General features: G+C 41.7%; 1 protein-coding gene across 3 annotated transcripts in view; it reads right to left on the reverse strand.

The window, feature by feature from the left end:
* The window catches only part of snap91a (synaptosome associated protein 91a), a 146,728-nt gene that overhangs the window by 11,843 nt on the left and 116,346 nt on the right, over positions 1-18,539 (reverse strand). The window contains exons 22-26 of one of the 3 annotated variants that reach the window (XM_042332910.1): positions 17,359-17,484; positions 14,594-14,743; positions 9,595-9,625; positions 3,771-3,885; positions 987-1,010 (exon numbers count right to left, since the gene is read on the reverse strand). In XM_042332910.1, the coding sequence (XP_042188844.1) occupies positions 987-1,010; positions 3,771-3,885; positions 9,595-9,625; positions 14,594-14,743; positions 17,359-17,484 (446 nt within the window). Of the gene's footprint in view, positions 1-986; positions 1,011-3,770; positions 3,886-9,594; positions 9,626-14,593; positions 14,744-16,277; positions 16,332-17,358; positions 17,485-18,539 lie in introns of those variants that run through there. The other 2 variants (XM_042332911.1, XM_042332912.1) reach the window with 2 other exon arrangements.

The raw sequence follows: 18,539 nt of genomic DNA on the forward strand, positions 1-18,539 counted from the left end.
TTTTCTTGAGGGATTATTATCAGGCGTGTGGAGTAAGGAAACTTGCCCAAGGTTTCGCCCTACCAGGAATTGAACCAAGGTCTCTCGCTTGCAAGGCGAGTGCTCTAACCACTGAGCTACAGGACTCCTCAAAGCCACAAATCAAAGAACTGCAATCCTGGTTGCATTACATGCATACAGTGTATTATTAAGTGAATTAGCAGATTGACAGCTAAATGCACTGCTCAAAACAGTGATACAAATCTAGCACCTTGGCATATGTTTATTTGAAATTTACTACAGTATAATCCTGAAGAGAAATCATTTAGTCTCTGAGTGAACTCTGATGTTTTCCTTATTTGAAGGATAAATTCCACTGATTTGTACAATTTATATTATTGGTGAAGAACTTTTCAGCTATTTTACTAGAAATCAAAGTTGCAGGCACAAACTTTTTAAGCCTTTCAGAAAATAAAATGAAGTCAAGCACACGTTGGGAAAGTAAGCACTCCGAGACACGGTATACCTGTGTGAAGCCCACTATATAAATGCCACTTGCTGTGAAAGTAAGTGTCATAAATAAAATGTGCTGTGACAGGGCTACTTGTACACTAATTTGAGTCAGTTTCTTGACATGTGTGTTATCAAAATTAGCTTAGAAAACAAACCAATTTGAAACTAAATATTTTGTAATACTGATGGAACGTAGTTGGAAAAAAAGTTGTTTCCTGATTTTCAATTTAAGTTGCATTTTTTTGCATTTTAAGTTGCTTTAAAAGAATGAACCATTATCAGAAAATGCAGTATTGATTCAGAGCACTATAGGTTAGATGAAAAAAGTCTCATTTTAGTTGCTTGTTGGATGGTTTATGTCACAGTTCCTGTGCAGTTTGGACCATCAGATTGGCACTTTTTATACAGGCAATATTGTTAAGGTTAAAGCTGCTGTTCAAAAAGCAGTTAGTAATGCTGCCCAAAGGCTGTAGCGTAGAATAGGTCTCACTTACATAACCCGGGATTGGCCAACCATTCTGTTAAAAGAAATTGAATGTATTACTGGTTATTATCATTTGCTTCTAATAATCGTTCCACAACATGGACACAAATTCATTTTTAACAATAGTAGTTTCAAAGAATTTTAAAGCAATGTACTTGGAGATATTAAGCTATATAATCATGAGATTCAGAAACCTTTTACTTAATTATAGCTTCCAAAGATCATCTCACAGGTCATCAAAAAAGTAGATTAACAAGCAGGGTGAAAATCTGAAGTCTAGATACAATTGTCCATCTTACTAGATTCATCGATTGTTATGTGAAGGGCGAACCCAAAAATTACAGCATGACGGCAAGGTTGAAAAGAGTAAGAGACATGAAGTAGAGATTGAATGGCATCAAACACGAGGTTTAATAATCTCTAGATAATAAGACGAAGGGAAGCCGAAGGGAGGCAGAAACTGATTTACACAAATTTACAAAGAATGTACAGCATGGAAACAGGCTTCTCAGTCCAACCAGTCTGTGCCGGTGTTTATGCTCAACACGAATCTTCACCCATTCCTTTACTCCCTCCCATATCCTTCTATTTCTCTCTCCCTCATGTAAATGTCTAGCCTCCTCTTGAAGCATCTACAATATCTGATTCTACTACTGCTTCTGACACGAGTTCCACAACGTTATTAGACATTGCATGAAATAGTTCCTCCTTGGTTATGGACTCCCCAACCAGTGGAAACAACCTATTAAGACTGCTAGCCCTGGTATCCTCCTCGTAAACCTACAGTGTACTCTTTCCATCACCGTTGCATCCTTCTATAGTGTGAAGGCTAGAATTGGGCAGAGTACTTCAAATGTGGTTGAACCAAGGTTTTGTATAAATTCAACATCACTTCCTCATTTTTATATTTTATCCCTCTAGATATGAAGCCCAAATGCCAATGGCCTTTTGATAGCCACTACCTCTGCAGTACTTTTAGAGATTTGTGGATCTGAATCCGCAGATCTTGTTGCTCCTCCGCTATTCTTAGTCCCTCCGCCTCACTCCCTACATTGCCTCCTTCAAGACCCATCTCAAGACCCTCCTCTTCAACCATGCTTTTCGATCTCTCTCCTTCGCCCCTGCCCTCCACCCTCCTCAATCCCAACCCCCAGCTCGGGTCCGAATAACTGACTGTCTAACACCTTGTTTATATCTTCCTGCTTTCTTCTGCAATCCTCTTCACTGTTTACCATGGTCCCCAGTGTGATTTAATGTGCAAATTTTGATACCACACCTCCTATACCTGAATCCAAATGATTTATGAACAATAATGGTCCTAATACGGATCCCTGCAGAACACAAAATCAGCAAAAAAGTCAATTTTCTTATTGGCAAGGAGATCCTAGAATGAGGTTTCATCTATTTATTCTGTTGGCACCATTGACATGCAGCAAACCAGCCCTTGCACCTATAGGAAAAAGGGAGGTGAGAAAAAGGATGGACATTATACCAGCCGGAGACTTAATATGGAACCACAGGACTCGGGGAATGTGCATTCCTCCATGTACAGAATATTTTCATGGACTCTTAATCAATTCTAAAGCCAAACAAAAGTATTAATTTGAGACTTTACTTCTCCTAGTTCACTAAACTATTTACTGGACAAGGGTGGTGGTGGGGTGGGGGGGTTAGAGGTGGAAGGAGAGAATGGAAGAAGAAAGAGTGAAAGTTGGGGACCACTACCAACATGACTTTATCACCCATTTATTATTTCAGCTCCAAACCTAAATAAATTCCTGATGACCTCAACAAGTCCCTCCAGCTGGCCAACATCATAACCTGTACAAACAGAACAATGGGCGTCACAGAATCATGGAAGAAAATATCAGTATTAGCATCAAATAAAAATAGACAACACAGTCCACAGTCCTTCAGTAGCCCAACAGAATGTGCTACAAACTGACAGGAATGTACATTCTTGTCAACTGGAAGCCATGCACAGCCTAATAGAGAGGGAGAAAATAATGTGGCAATGAGTTGCTCTGAAATTCTGCTGTGCACATTCCAGAGTCTGGACGTGGAGTGACATTGCCTCTATGCTCACAGTCGGGGATGGATGCGCAGAGAGCTAGAGAAAGGAACGTTGAAGTAAATAATAAACATTTTTAAACACGAACACATATTAAAGACTAACTTAATACATTCAATGGAGATCCAAAAGATTATGCAATATTTGGTTGGTTGGCTGTATGTGTATATAATATATATTTTATTAAGATAGGTACCTTGTATACAATTTCCTAAATATAATTTCAAATGCAGCAACACACAGTGTTTTATATGTGCATATACATACTTCTTGAGGTGCATCAGTGTCTCTTAAGATTGATGGACAAGCTGTTACTAATTTAAATCGGCCCCTACCATTATGCAGAAATTAATGTTAAAACGACGTTCACCTTAGGATCAATTACCTGCATTCAGTAAAATTAAATTATGTTCTCAAGAGGTTGTACAGAACTTGATCTGGAGAAAAACATAACCGTGGTTATATTTTCACAACATGATAATAAAATAACTAGTAGGTAGTTATGTGTATTTTTTTATATATTATTATCTTTATTTCAGTTGTGGCCACCTTGGATTAAATACAGGTATATTGATAGTTACTTGCAAATTTTTACATGGTGCTGAGGTTTAAAGTGCCACATTGCTAAATGTTCACAGCTTTCATTGGAGCAAATTGCATAGAATCAACATCCATAATAAAACAAATGCTATTTAGTTGAAGTAAACTGAAATGTGGTCCTACCATTTGAGTGGTGGGTGGAACACCTGCTGACCAAGCTGTAGTTGGGGCAACCTTAGGTTGCCAGTTGGCTCCTCCTGTCAATTTCTTTTCAGAAGCGTTCCACTGAAGGTCACTCCTGTCAAGTTATTGGAAAAATGATAGATGAAATGCTGTTTAAAATTCAGTCATTATTAACCAGCTTTTTTTTGTTTCTTCCAAGTTTGAAACATTCAGAAAGTCTGGCTGGGTTTGTAGCAAGCCCACAACTTAAAAAAAACTTTCTGTAATGGGCGAGGGGGGTTGCCTGGTGGTGAAGGCCTGATTGGAGAGTGGCCACGGGAGCAGGAGTGAAACCAATGAAGTCCTCGGGTGGCTGTCCAAGCTGGAATGTGAGTGGTGAGTTAGTCGGTCCATGAAGTCGGGTGCCAGTAGAGCATTACAGGCTTCAGGGCTCCAGGGAGGAGCTGTATTTGATATAGCGCACACTTTTCATGTCATGTCAAAATGCTTCACAGAATTTACAGTCAGTTTGTAGTGACTGTCTATTTTGTAGGCAAATGCAGCACTAATGTGTACACAACAATGTTTCACAAACAGCCATGAAGTAACTGAGTATGTTTATCTGGGGATTTACTGGCCAAGAGAAACTCCCTTCTCCTTTTGAATAGTGCCAAGGGATCTATAATGTTCATCTGAACAAGGACAGACTGGAACCTTGGTTTAACATCTCATGAGAATGATTCCTCCCTAGCATTGCACACTGGCACTTGCTTCCTCCCTTGCCTCTTTCAATAAAGCTGGTCACCTGCACTTATGGTCATCCTTCCCCTCCCCACCTCACACTTGGGTGTCCACCTAGCACTGTGAAGTGCTTTGAGACTTCCTCCCGATGTGAAAGATGCTATAAAAATGAAGATTGAAAGTGTCAGCTTAGACAATGTGTGTTCAAAGTCAAGTATGAACCCGCAGTCTTGACTCAGTGACAAGAGTGCTACCAACTGAGCCAGACTACGTGTCATCTCAGAATACCAAGTTTGCTTAGGACTGATTGCAGCCAAGTTAGGATACAGATAATTTGCAACTTCAGTTTAACAACGAGCTGGCTGCACAAAAGCTGTTTGGCAGTTAGTTAAATAAATGCTTCAAACCTGAACACTGGTGTTTTTCCCAGTTTAATTTAAAGAAAATCTAACATATCAGTAAGTGTGAATGAAAATAGTTGTTTTTAAAATAAACCATAATACATAGAAAAGGTTTAATCTGCTAATCATTTGCACCATTTCATTTTGGTAAGGATCAAGTTTAGATTTTCAATGTGCTTTTTAATTTATCATATGACTCAGAATAAACTGGGGTATTGTGTCCTCAGCATGAGATTTGATGTGCATATTTAAAACTACACTGTAATCATTAAGCTAAGTATTAATTATCAAATCTCTGCTGAGTTTCAATTTTGAGGCTAAATTAACCCAACACTAAATGCATAAAATAGAAATCTAGCAGAAGTCTATGGTTTACAAAAAAGCACATTAGACAGATGTGTTCAAAATAATTACCTGCTCTGACTGAAAGCAGTTGTGGAACAATTTGAAAATAAATTAAAGTGCCACAAGATGATAAACATGCCAAATATCACCGAATGGAAAAGGATAGTTTTCAAAAATATAATTGCTTCTCTAAAAACAGGCACATGATTTTTTAAGACCCCTACACGCTTGAAGAATATACTTTTGGGACTAATCCAAGTCTGACATCTTATGCAAGTGGAAACTTTTTAACCACAGAATTTTTACAACTGACAAACTCAAAGCCATATGAGAGTTTTGTCAAAATGTGAAGTTTTAGCTTGTTGAATTTGCAAGTTTTTTTAAATGGGTGTATTGGCATAATTGTGCCCTTCATGTTACTTAATGTTAAAAGTAGAAGTTTTAATGAGAAATTCCCTATCAAGCTGGCCAAACAGACAATAACAATGCTGTATATTTAGACACATTCTGCAATACAGTGACTGTTAATATTCTTGGTTTTAGAAGGGTTCCAAAGGGTGAAGAAAGCGAAAATTACAGATCTTGAAGAAAGATCATTGCTTCTTACAGAAACAGGAGACATATGGCCAGTTCCAAACATGCACATTTTCAAAAGAAGCCAATGTTTCAATTTAGTTACAATCCAACAAAGTAGTTTTAAGCTGTTGAAGGGATGAACGTATGTACGATGGAATTGTAAATTAGCTTCATATGAATAAACAGGAGTTTAGTGAGAAGCTTTCCCTCCTAGAGAAGCTTTCCCTCCCTTCTAGACTCAGTTGCTTACGTTTGGAAAGCAGCTGGAAAATGGACAAACAAATAAATCAAATGAGGATTGCAACAAATGAGAAAATTCTGTATTATAAAACTATTATATCTGCGGAACCTCACTGTAATCCATAATATTTACAGCACAATACAACTTATATCTGATATAGCGCCTTTCATGTCAGGGAGATACCTCAAAGTGCTTCATGGGATATTCAGTAAAACTTACAAAAGCAGATCAGTTGGGATCATAACATTTAATATGACTTATGCGAAGTCCGAGTTGCAGGCAAACTGTACAAGTCGTATAAAATCCAATTTAATCAATAATCTACAGTGTATACATAATTCAATACAGCCAATAAGTGCAGATGCAGCGACAGGTCAAAACTACATTTCCCACGATTCAATGTGTTGAATACCTGTTGTTTTATGTGCACTTAGCAGCAAACATTTCAATCGCCTTGAATTGCGGGGAATGAAGTTCTTCTGCACATACATCGACAGATCAAGACTACGCTTCCGTGATTCAATGCAGCCGGTAAGTGCGGGAGCAATAGAAGGTAGGGGAGCAGCGTTACAAGTTAGGAGGTGATTAATATGAGTAGTGTAAAGAAATCTAAGTGCTTTTGATAGGAAACCAAGACCTTTTCAATGGGAAAAGAAAGGTTGTCAGAAAAATGACAAATCGGGATTACTAGCAGGTGATATCTGGTACCAGGTGATATTGTCAGCCTGGCTCAATGGTAGCACTCTAGCCTCTGAGACAGAAGGTTGATGGTTCAAGCTTCATGTTGGGACTTGGATCACATAGGCTAAGCTGACACGCCAATGCAGTGCTGAGGGTGTGTTGCATTGTCGGAGATGCTGTCCTTCAGATGAGATGGTAAACCGCAGTCGTGTCTGCCTATTCAGGTGGACGTTAAGGATCCATGGCATTAGTCGAAAAGGAAAGGGAGTTTCTCCTATCCTGGCTATCAATTAAAATTGGTCACTTACTCCATGGTTGTTCGTGGGACATTGCTGCATGCAAACTGGCAATTTTGCCTACAAAACAGTCAATCCATTTTACAGTATATCCTGTGAAGAGCTTTCTCTTGATGATGTGTGAAGAGCTATATTAAATGAGCGGATTGTTATTAATAGTAGTAAGTTGGGTGAGTGGCATAAACAGCCGATTTGCAATTTCAAATTGTGATATTCATCAGCAGGTAATCGGTTGAAGTCAGAAAATTCAGATCATTAGCTCACCACTATGAGGTGTGCAACAGCTTCAAGTGTGAATTGGCCTTATCTTCCAGTCACCCAAGGATTTGAATGACCTGTGTGGTTAGTTTTTGCAAGTGTGCTCTCCTTGTCCCATCTCAATTGGGATCTTGCAGCAGTTGTCATTTTACCATTCGCTGGAGTTATTAAAAGAATCTGTACAAGACCTAGTGGTAATGGAAAAGGCACCAAATATAACCGTCTCCAAACCATGAGCTTTTTAAACATAAAACCTGAAATCCACTGAAATCCCAGAGGAAAAAAAAATCCCTCTCTCTTAGAGGGGCTCCATAGTCCAGTTGCTGAGCTAAGCAGACCTGTATTACCCAAGGACATTGCTGGTGTCAGCCCAGTCAGCCTGGCAGCCTGGCTCGTCAGCACTGGCAGAAGTGATAGACAGGGACCAGGGATCCTTCTCACTTGGCTCCTGTTAATTCAAAGCTCTCCCAGGTTGTGTTCCCAGCTACATAAGCAGGGGAAGCTAGGCAGACAGTGCTCACAAGGGCAAGCTATGTGATTTCAGCTGGCTACCCTACAGCAGTGCCCCAAAGTACACCCTGGGATCGCCAAGTCATGCTTCTTACCAACTTGCACTTAATATTCTTTGGAAATAATATGCAGGGTGTGTCCGTCCAGGGAGAGTGAGTGCCTTCCGTTCCAAACACATTCCAAATTTCCATGTGCAGAAAGCATTTGGAACTCCCTGATTTGGATACACTTAACCATGGTGATGGATTTCCACATGTGTCAGGCATCTGACTGACCTCCCAAAACATAATTTGTACTGATTTGCTAAATCATGAATGTTGAAGCACCAACTTTTTTTTAAAGCCACAACAGTGTGGCCATAGGCTGTTGAACAAATTAAATAGCATTCTGTGAGACATTTCAAGCGCCTAAAACATTTAAAAATAACGGTCTTGAATAGAACCAAACCCACTGTTAATCATACAAATTCAAGTCTTACTCTGCTGAATCATGGCACTAAGATAATGGCATGTTATGGCAATATGAGAAGGGCAGTGATGTGGCTAAATGTACAACCCATTATGAAATAATCCTTACATTTGATATAGCACTCTTCATGTCAGGAGGATACTGTAAAATAGAATGACCTGTGTATTTTGTAGGTGAATGTGGCCGCCAATATCCATACAGCAATATCCCACGAACAGCCATAAAGTGAATGGCCAATTTTATTTGGGGGAATTGTTAGCCAGGACATTGAGGGAAACTCTCTTCTCTTTATCAATAGTGCTATGGGATCATTAAAGTCCACCTGAACAGGCAGGCTCTGTTTATTGTCTCATCCAAAGAATGGCACCTCCAACAATGAAACACACCCACAACACTGCATTGCAGTGACATATTAGACTATATGAGCTGCAAGTCCCAACATGGAGCATGAACCCACAACGTCCAACTCATGAGTTGCGAGTACTAACATCTGAGACAGCCTGACATCCTAATTAATAATTGATTATTATGGTTTGCTTTTAATGAATAATACAACACTAATACAATTAAACCGCTATTTTAGTCAAATGTTAGTTTTTTGCCATATCTTTAAAACGCATATTTTCAACATTAGCTGGGGACATTTTTGTACCAGCACAGGCTTTTTTTCCAGCTGCCACTATTAGTTTTATAGCATAACTGTTTCAGGATGTTTCAAAGACTGACCTAATTTACAAAATGAGCCTTTTCAATTCAGATGAAGTACATTTTCATGCCTCTAGATGTGAGTAACTAGTGCACTATGCACTAGTTNAAAAATGTACAAAAGACAGCAAAATAGTTGTTGATATTTCCTACAACTATTTTAAACCAAGTAGTTCACACCAACAGCAATAACTTGCATTTATATAGCACTCTTCAGGCAGGTTAGCATCTTAGAGTGATTAAAAAGGCTAGAAATTACTTTAAAATCCAAACTGAATGTAACTATCCCATTTGTAAATGGGGGCGGGCACATACTTAGATGTAATAACACAAATGGACAGAATAGTTATTTTTGATGAACTACTTCAATTCCAATTCCTGCTCAATCCCCATACCCTTTTTGATGCAAACTGTATTTTCATGTAATGCGAAAGCTGACTATAAATTTGACTTTTTTTTTTTAAAAAAGGCAGTTTTCATGGTTTTAGAAACCTACTAAAAACGTTCATGACAGTATTTTGAAACATAACCAATCGGATAAAAATCAATTAGTATTTTCCTGGCAAATAAAATCAGTAATCTGCTGTACATGTTAACAGAGTTGTAAACACCACCTTACTTACTTCTTTCCTGGAGCAGGAGTAATACCCAGATCTACAAACAGAAAGAGAGAGACAATGGATTACTAGAGCATTAAACACTGGTTTATGAATAGAAAAATAATCTTCACATTTCAGGAAGTGCCTCTTACATTGGGAGGAGTCTCAAAGTGCTTCACAGGTTTTACTATGAAGTGGAATTACTCTGTATTTTGCAGAACACAACAGCTAATTTGTATGCAGCAATGTCCCACAAACAACCAAGAGGTGAATAATCAATGTTTATTTGGGGGATAGTTTGAGACCTGTAGCTCAGTGGTTAAAGCACTCAACAACAACAAGATTTCATTTATAGAGCGCCTTTAACGTCGGGAGGACGTCCCAAGGTGCTGGACAATTGGGTCGGGACCCGAGCAGGGGGGAAATGGTCAGGGTGAGGGGAGGGAAGGGAGGGAGCGAGGAGGGGGTAGAGAGTCGAGAGGGAAGGTGAAGGCACGGTCGAAGAGAAAGGTTTTGAGACTGGCCTTGAAGGAGGAAAGGGAGGAGGCAAGGCAAAGGCACTGGGTTATGGAGTTCCAGAGCCTAGGGGCTGAGAGGCTGAAGGCCCGGCCACCGATGGTAGGGCGGTTGGGGCAGGGGATGTGGAGCAGACCGGAGCCAGAGGAACGGAGGGTACGGGCAGGTAAGTAGGGAGATAGTAGTTCGGAGAGGTAGGAGGGAGCAAGGCCGTGAGTGGCCTTGTAGGTGAGGATGAGGATCTTGAATTCGATCCTCTGGGGGATGCGGAGCGAGTGGAGGCGAGCGAGGGTGGGAGTGATGTGGTCACGAAGCCTGGTGCAGGACATTACATGAGCTGCAGAGTTCTGAATGACCTGCAGCTTGTGGAGGGAGGTGCCGGGAAGGCCGGCAAAAAGAGAGTTCCCGTAGTCCAGCCTTGAGGTGATAAAGGCGTGGACCAGAGTTTCAGCAGCGTGAGGGGTGAGGTAGTGCCGTAGTCTGGCGATGTTTCGGAGGTGATGGAAGGCGGTGCCAGTTGTGGCGCGGATATGTGGAGGAGTCTCAAAGTGCTTCACAGGATTCACTATGAAGTGGAATTACTCTGTATCTTGCAGAACACAACAGCTAATTTGTATGCAACAATGTCCCACAAACAGGGTTAGGGTTAGGATATGAGGATATGAGGAAGAAAGGACAGCTCAGGGTCGAACAGAACGTCGAGGTTCCTGACTGGCTTTGAGAGTCATCTTGCAAGTGAGAAACCCGGGTTCTATTCCCGGCAGGGAGAAACGTTGGGCAAGTTTCCTTACTCCACATGCCTCTGTTTACCTAGCAGTAAGTAGGAACCCGGTTGTTAATCGATTGGCGGATTCCTTTTCCGGGGATAGAAAGAAAACAATAATAATTTGGTCACTCAATGCACGACTGTTTGTGGGACACTGCTGTGTGCAATTGGCTGCTGCGTTTCGCCCACAAATATACAGTCAATTCATTTTACAGTATATTCTGTGAAGTGCTTTGAGACGTCTAATAGACGTGAAAAGTGCTATATCAAATGCAAGGATTATTATTATTATAATCATAATTAATAATGATAATAATACGCCTGCCTGTTTGTTGGCCATCTGGAACACTCTTTGTTCCGGGCCTACTCAGGTCCGCTCCCTGACCTGTTCCTCAGGTACATCGACAACTGTATTGGGGCTGCTTCCTGCGCTCGCAGTGAGCTGGAAAAATTCGCCAATTTCGCTTCCACCTTCCACTCCTCCATAACATTCACATGGTCCTTCTCCGGATCTTCCATTCCCTTCCTCGACTTCACCATTTCCATCTCAGGGAATAGATTATCAACAAATATCTTTTACAAGCCCACCAACTCCCATAGCTTCCCGGACTACACCTCTTCCCACCCCACCTCCTGTAAAGATTCCATTCCCTTTTCCCAGTTCCTCCACCTCCGCTGCATCTGCTCTGACGATGCCACCTTTCACACCAGAGCAACCAAAATATCTTCCTTTTTCCTGAACCGAGGATACCCATCCACTGTGGTAGGCAGGGCCCTTGACCGTGTCCGCCCTATTTCCCGCAACTCTGCCCTCTTCCCACAACTGTGATAGGGACCCCAAGTCCTCAACTTCCACCCCACCGGCCTCAACATCCAACAAATAATTCTCTACCATTTCCGGCACTTCCAGCGTGATCCAACCACTAAGCGTATCTTTCCCTTCCCTCTCAGCATTCTGAAGGGACCTTTCCCTCCGTGATCCCCGGTTTGTTCCTCCATCACCACCAACAGTTCTTCTCTCCCCGGCACCTTCCCATGCCAGCGCAGGAGATGCAATACCTGCCCTTTCACCTCCTCCCAAACCACTGTCCAGGGCCCCAAACACAGATTTCAAGTGAGACGGTGATTTAAGTGCACTATCACCAATGTAGTTTACTGCATTCACTGTTCAGGATGTGGTCTCCTCTACATTGGGGAGACAAAATGCAGACTGGGTGACTGATTTGCCGAACATCTCCATTCTGTCTTCAAGCACAACCCTGAGCTTCTGGTTTCTTGGCATTTCAACTCTCCCTCCCACACACGATCTCCTACTCTGTTCCAATGAGCCACAGTGCAAGCTCGAGGAACAGTACCTCATTTAGCTGCTAGGAACCTTACAGCCCTCTGGCCTCAATATTGATTTCAACAATTTCAGACCATAAAAGCTCACCTTCCCCCTCCCCCTCTTCTGTCACCATTATCACATCATTTGGATCCCAGACACACTTTTCTCTCTCTGGTCTGCCTATTTTGTTGCAATCTTTCCTNCCCCCTTTGTTCTGCAGTATTAACACCTCTATTCTCTTGCTTTGTTGCAATCGCCCCCTTTGTTTTGCATCATTCGATTTCAAGATCCTCACCCTCGTATTCAAGTCCCTGCACTCCTCTGCACCCCACTACCTCTCTGACCTCCTCTCTCCTCAGCACAGTACCCGTTGCCTTCGTTCCTCCGGGTCTGGCCTCCTCCTTGTCCCCGAGTCTTCCGCTCCACCCTCGGCGGCCGGGCCTTCAGTCACTATGCCCTGAGGCTCTGGAACTGCCTTCTTCACTCCCTTCGTCTCGCCTCCCTCCCTTCCCATTTTCAGGTCTCTGCTTTTCGACCGCGCCTTCGGTCACCTTCCTCCCCCTCCCCCTGGCTCGGTCCTGGGATCCGTTACTGTAAAGCGCTCTGAGACGCCGTCTGGCGTGGAGGGTGCTATATAAATCCAAGTTGTTGTTGTTATCATTAACACCTCTTTAATCCATCATCCTCTGTCCTCTACCCCATTTTCTCTTTTGTCTTCTTTGCCCTGCCTCCCCCCTCTCTGTTAGCCCTTAAAAGCCTCACCCTCCCAACATGCCCCAGTTCTGACGAAGGGTCGTGGACCCAAAACATTGACTCATTTTCCTTTCTCCATAGATGCTGCCTGACCTGCTGAGCGTTCCCAGCATCTTCTGTTTTTTTTTCCAGATTTCCAGCATCTGCAGTATTTTGCCTTTTTTTTATTATTATTGTTATTGTTCGCTAGGATACCTGGAGTTATTCCCTTCTTTTTTTCAATCGTGCCATGGCACCTCCATTGCCCATCTGACAGGCAAAAGGTACTTCAGTTTAACAACAACTACTTAATAATAATAATAATCCTTGCATTTGATATAGCGCTTTTCACGTCTTCTAGACGTCTCAAAGTGCTTCACAGAATATACTTTAAAGTGAATTGACTGTATATTTGTGGGCGAACGCGGCAGCCAATTGCACACAGCAGTGTCCCGCAAACAGTCGTAGATTGAAAATGACCAATTTATTATTATTTTTTGTTTTGGAGGGATTATTATCAGGCGTGTGGAGTAAGGAAAACTTGCCCAAGGTTTCGCCATGCATGGAATTGAATCCAGGTGTCTTGCTTGCAAGGCGAGTGCTCTAACCACTGAGCTACAGGACTCCACATTCTTGCATTCATATAGCACCCATCACGTGGGGTAGCATCTCAGAACCCTTAACAACTCATCCGAAGAACGGCACCTCTAACACTGCATTGGAGTGTCAGCCTAGACTAAGTTCAAAGTCCTTTTACCCGCCACAAGTAATTATTAATATCTTGACCCTTGTATGTAATAAACCCCATCTTGACCCTTGAATGTAATAAACCCCATTGAATAGGGTAAAACCAATCCGGGAAATAAATACATTTCGAAGTGATTTCAAAATTATATTCTTCCATACAGCAAGCTACAAGTAAGTCTCCTCTAACGTTAATCTTCAGGGGAGACATCTCAATAAAGATTCAGTAGTTAAGTCACTAAACCCAGTTCCCTTTGTGATTCACAGGAATAATTTAAAGCTAAGTTAACTTAAGAAAAAAGTTTATTTTTCTATTAAAAAAGGACAATGACAGAGGATATCATTTAACGACTGCATTGAAAAACCATTTAAAAAAATACTCTTGCATATCCCTGACCCAGTTGGTTGTAAACTTTAAAGAATTTTTGGGGTGTTTTAAGGTTAAAAATGAGTTAAAACTATACTCTTGGCAAATGAAAATATTAACCTACCACTATTCTGGCCAAAAGTCACCTCCAAATAGTTGGAAGAATGGACACAAGATTATCACTGGCACTATATCCCCTTGAACTGCTGAATATTTAAATGTTGCAGAACACCAGAGTGATACACAACAACTTCCATTTATATAGCGCCCTTCACCCAGTGTAGCATGTCTGAGCGCTGCTTATCCTCCAAATGACTCATAAGCATGACAAATTGGTCTTGTATCCTACATTTTCTTTTTCGAAGGGGGATGGGTGGGAGAGAAGGACAATTGTCAGCAGGAGACCCCACCCCTAACCTAACTTCCTGCTGAACTAAGGTAAGTCTCAAAAGGAGGAGAACCGTTGATGCAAGTTGAATTGCTTATAGCATGCCTACAAGCTGAATTGAATATTGTAGAGCTATTAATACACATCTGTTAATGATATCCCGTAAACAAGTGTCCAACTTACTTCCTACAAGATTTGCAAGAGAGGAATCCAGGTCACCTCCAAGGCCTTTTGCTGATGATTGCATTCCAGCAACTGTTGGCATCCCGGAAGGCATTGCTTGACCCTGTGCTGCCATAGTGGGCATAAGAAGATCACCTAATCCATCAAAAACTTTGGAAATAGAAAGAATGCGTTAATATCATGGGAGTGGAACATTCAATATTCTATATTGAATTCAAATTTATTTTTCTGTAAAATTAAATTTACATCACGCAGGGAAGATTCGATAAATAGACAGTATAACTTGGGTATACAGTCAAAACATTTACGGTGTTTCACATAACTATAAAATCGACACACTGAGAACTGTCAGAATTTAATAAGATGCTCAAATTACTGACAATTTAATTTAATATTGAGGCCAGAGTACATATGTATGTTGGAATGATAATAGGAGTGCAAAGAGTGGTCTGGTAGTGCTGTGAAATGAGATAGGTGCACATTGAAACTGCAGGTCATCACAGGATATTCAGTCAGTCTTTCGGCACCTTTCAAAGTGGAGTGTTCCACTCTGTCCTTGTCAAGGTCACGATAGTAATATAATTATGCTTTGCCTTCCAAACGTTTTGCAGAAATTTGAATTAATTGCGCCTCACCACCCTCACCAAATAACCCAGATGTGAATGGGATCCGACTCGGGAATGGAATAAGTCTTTTTAGAATCAAAATTACTAGCGTGCAATGTAGTTTCTCCTTAACAACATGAGGAGAAAAATATTTTCTGGTGGAATGGATTTACATAACCTAGGACTCCATGCATCAATTTGCAGAGCCCCATAGCGTAGTGGTTAGCACGTTTGCCTCGCAAGCAAGAGGACACGAGTTCCATTCCCGGGCGGGGTGAAACGTTAGGCACGTTTCCTTACTCACACATCTCTATTTATTTTAGCAATAAGTAGGAACTCGGTTGTTAGTCGATTGGAGGATCGCTTTTCCGGGGGTAATCATCCCTTTAGAAAAATGTCACTCAAATCCATCGATTATTTGTGAGACACTGCTGTGAGCAGTTGGCTTCTGCGTTTTGCCCTCAAAATACACAGTCAATATATTCTGTGAAGCACTTCAAGGTGTCTCAATGACATGATAATGTGCAAATGCAAGGATTATTATAGTGCAGGTACTGGTCAAGTTAAACACTGTGCTCAAGTCTGATAATAACAAACTTGCAAAAGCCGGTTTGCACAGAGCAGTGTCACACAAGCAGCCATGGAATGAGTGATCAATCGTTTTATTGGGAGGATTTGTTGGCCAGCACACCGGGAGAAACTCCCTTTCTGTTTTCGAATAACGCCATAGGATCTATAACATCCACCCGAATGGGCAGACAGGACTCAGTTTCATGTCTCATCCTAAAGTCGGCTCGTCCAACAATGCAACACCCCCCAGTGCTACATTAGAGTGTCATTTTAGATATGTGATTCCGAATCCTGACATAAGGGGTTGAAACTACAATCTTCTGACTCAGAGACTAGAGTGCTACCTCTACTCCAGACTGACACAACTGACATATCTATTAAACAAATGGCAAGATTAATCAGATAGAATTTCTTTAATAGTTATATCATATTGATTATGCATATTATCAAAACAGGGACAGCATTTTTTTCTTTTTAACTGATTCGTCATATTTGTTGCATGTTAATCTTTCCACTTATAGCTCAAGCAGCACTGCAGCATACAATGTGGCAACTGTGCGTATCTGATCATTGTACAAATTAAGCCAAGTCAGTTTTAAGGCAAAAAACTCACCAATAATGAAACCGTGGCAAACAAGGACCCAACGTTGATGGTGTGAAATGGAAGAGAAATAAAAGGTGACAGCACTGTTAAGAACTGAGAGCTATAGCTCAATACTGAACAGCAGTTGTTGCATTAGAGTACGTTCTTTACAGCAGAAGCAAAATCATGCAGAATTCTTAATTTTAGATAGCAACTATTCAGCCCTGGCAAATACTGAGAGTAACGAAGGTGCCACTATTTAACTGTGATTAGAAACAGAATCTTCAAGATCCATCCTAACTCTCATGCAGCTTTGACGTACAAAAAATGGACACTATTGTAGTTAGCAAGTGTCTATTCTTCATTCATCTATTAAACAAACGCAATCCTTTGAGTACTGAAATAACTGCAAGCATTTCGCAATGCAATTCTCTTTATAAACATAGCATTTAAAATTTATTTTACAGTATATATTGTTTTTATGTTTTTTTAAAAGTACAATACTCAAAGGACTTACACAATACGTATATTACTGACCTCTTTCACATGTTTACATTCGAAATATAGTATTTCAAATGGTTAGTAACTATCTTTCCTAATAGGATACGAAATATGGTAAGCTATCAGACAATCAAGCACATTTCAAACACTGTGTAAAACTGTACTCTTGAAAGATACATTCAAATTTAATATGTAAGAATTTGTTCTTGCATTAATATTCTGCTCTGAAGTTTTACATGAATATCCCTTTCCCAGCACTTTGAGAGTCACCTGCTAAATGACAAATTGGCAAGTAAACCAAAGAGGACATGACTGGAATTCAATCTTTATCTCTGTTGGGAGATGAAAGTTTGCTTTATATTGAAACTCTGAAACAGGCCAGTATTTATTAAAGTTGCAATCCAGTCAAATAAAGTTGCAAATCCATCAAGCTGTTTTGAATACATTACGAGCTTCCCCCCTCAATCCCTTACCAAGAAAGCAATACATTGATTTACTTGTTTTACCTGATGCATCAAAAGTCCCGCCTGTGGTTGTCATACCAAATGCTGCTTCAAAGTTGGGCTGCAAAACATTGTTTTGAACTGCAGGCAAAGGTGCAGCAGGTGATGCCATAAATGCATTTCCAAAGCCTTAGAGAAACAAACAACAAACGTAAGTATGGTACTGCCACACCAAGTGTGTTCTGTTCTTTATGGTTATGAATAGTATTGAGAGGGATTACACTGATTTCTAACAAACACTTTGTGAATAGACAGACATTTCAACAACAACAAAATTACATTTGTAGCGCGCCTTTCCGTCGGGAGGACGTCGCAAGGCGCTGAACAGTCAGGGGTCAGGACCCAAGCATGGGGTAGGGGTGGGGTTGGGGTGAGCGAAGGCAGAGAGGTGGGAGGGCGATTGAAGGCACGATCGAAGTGGAGGGTCTTGAGACTGGCCTTGAAGGATGCGAGGGAGGAAGCGAGGTGAAGGACTGTGGGATGGATTTCCAGAGTGTGGGGACAGAGAGGCTGAAAGCCCGGCCACCGATGGTAGGGCGGGTCGGGCGGGAGACATGGAACAGCCCGGAGCCCACTGATCGGAGGGAGCTGGCAGGTTGGTAGGGAGTCAGCAGGTCAGAGAGGTAGGAGGGGGTAAGGCCATGGATGGCCTTGAAAGTGAGGATGAGGATCTTGAACTCAATCCTCTGGGGGAGCCAGTGGAGTCGGGCGAGGGTGGCAGTGATGGGGTTGCGGAGCCTGGTGCGCGAGAGTTCACAAGCTGCAGTTTTGGATGAACTGCATCTTGTGACAGGAAGAGTTGGAAAAGCCAATGAGGAGGGAGTTTCCATAATGGAGCCTTGATGTGCCGAATGCGTGAGTGAGGGTTTCGGCAGCCTGAGGGGTGAGGCAGTGGCGGAGTCTGGCAATGTTGCGGAAGTGGTGGTAGGCAGTGCTGGTCATGGAGCAGATGTGGGGGAGAAAGGACAGTTCAAGGTCAAACAAGACACCCAGGTTCCTGACTGGCTTAGTGAGGTTGAATGTGCAGCCGTGGAGGCTGATGCTGCCAGTGCATCAGGCGCTAGCTTGAGCCAATCAGGAGGGTCTCGGTCTTGCTGACGTTCAGTTGGAGAAAGTTGTCCCTCGTCCAGGACTTGATGTCGGACAGGCAGTCGGTCAGGACGCCAGTAGTCCTGGAATTGAGG

The sequence above is a fragment of the Callorhinchus milii genome, unplaced genomic scaffold, assembly GCF_018977255.1.
Source record: "Callorhinchus milii isolate IMCB2004 unplaced genomic scaffold, IMCB_Cmil_1.0 Scaffold3, whole genome shotgun sequence".
Taxonomy (NCBI): Eukaryota; Metazoa; Chordata; class Chondrichthyes; order Chimaeriformes; family Callorhinchidae; genus Callorhinchus; species Callorhinchus milii.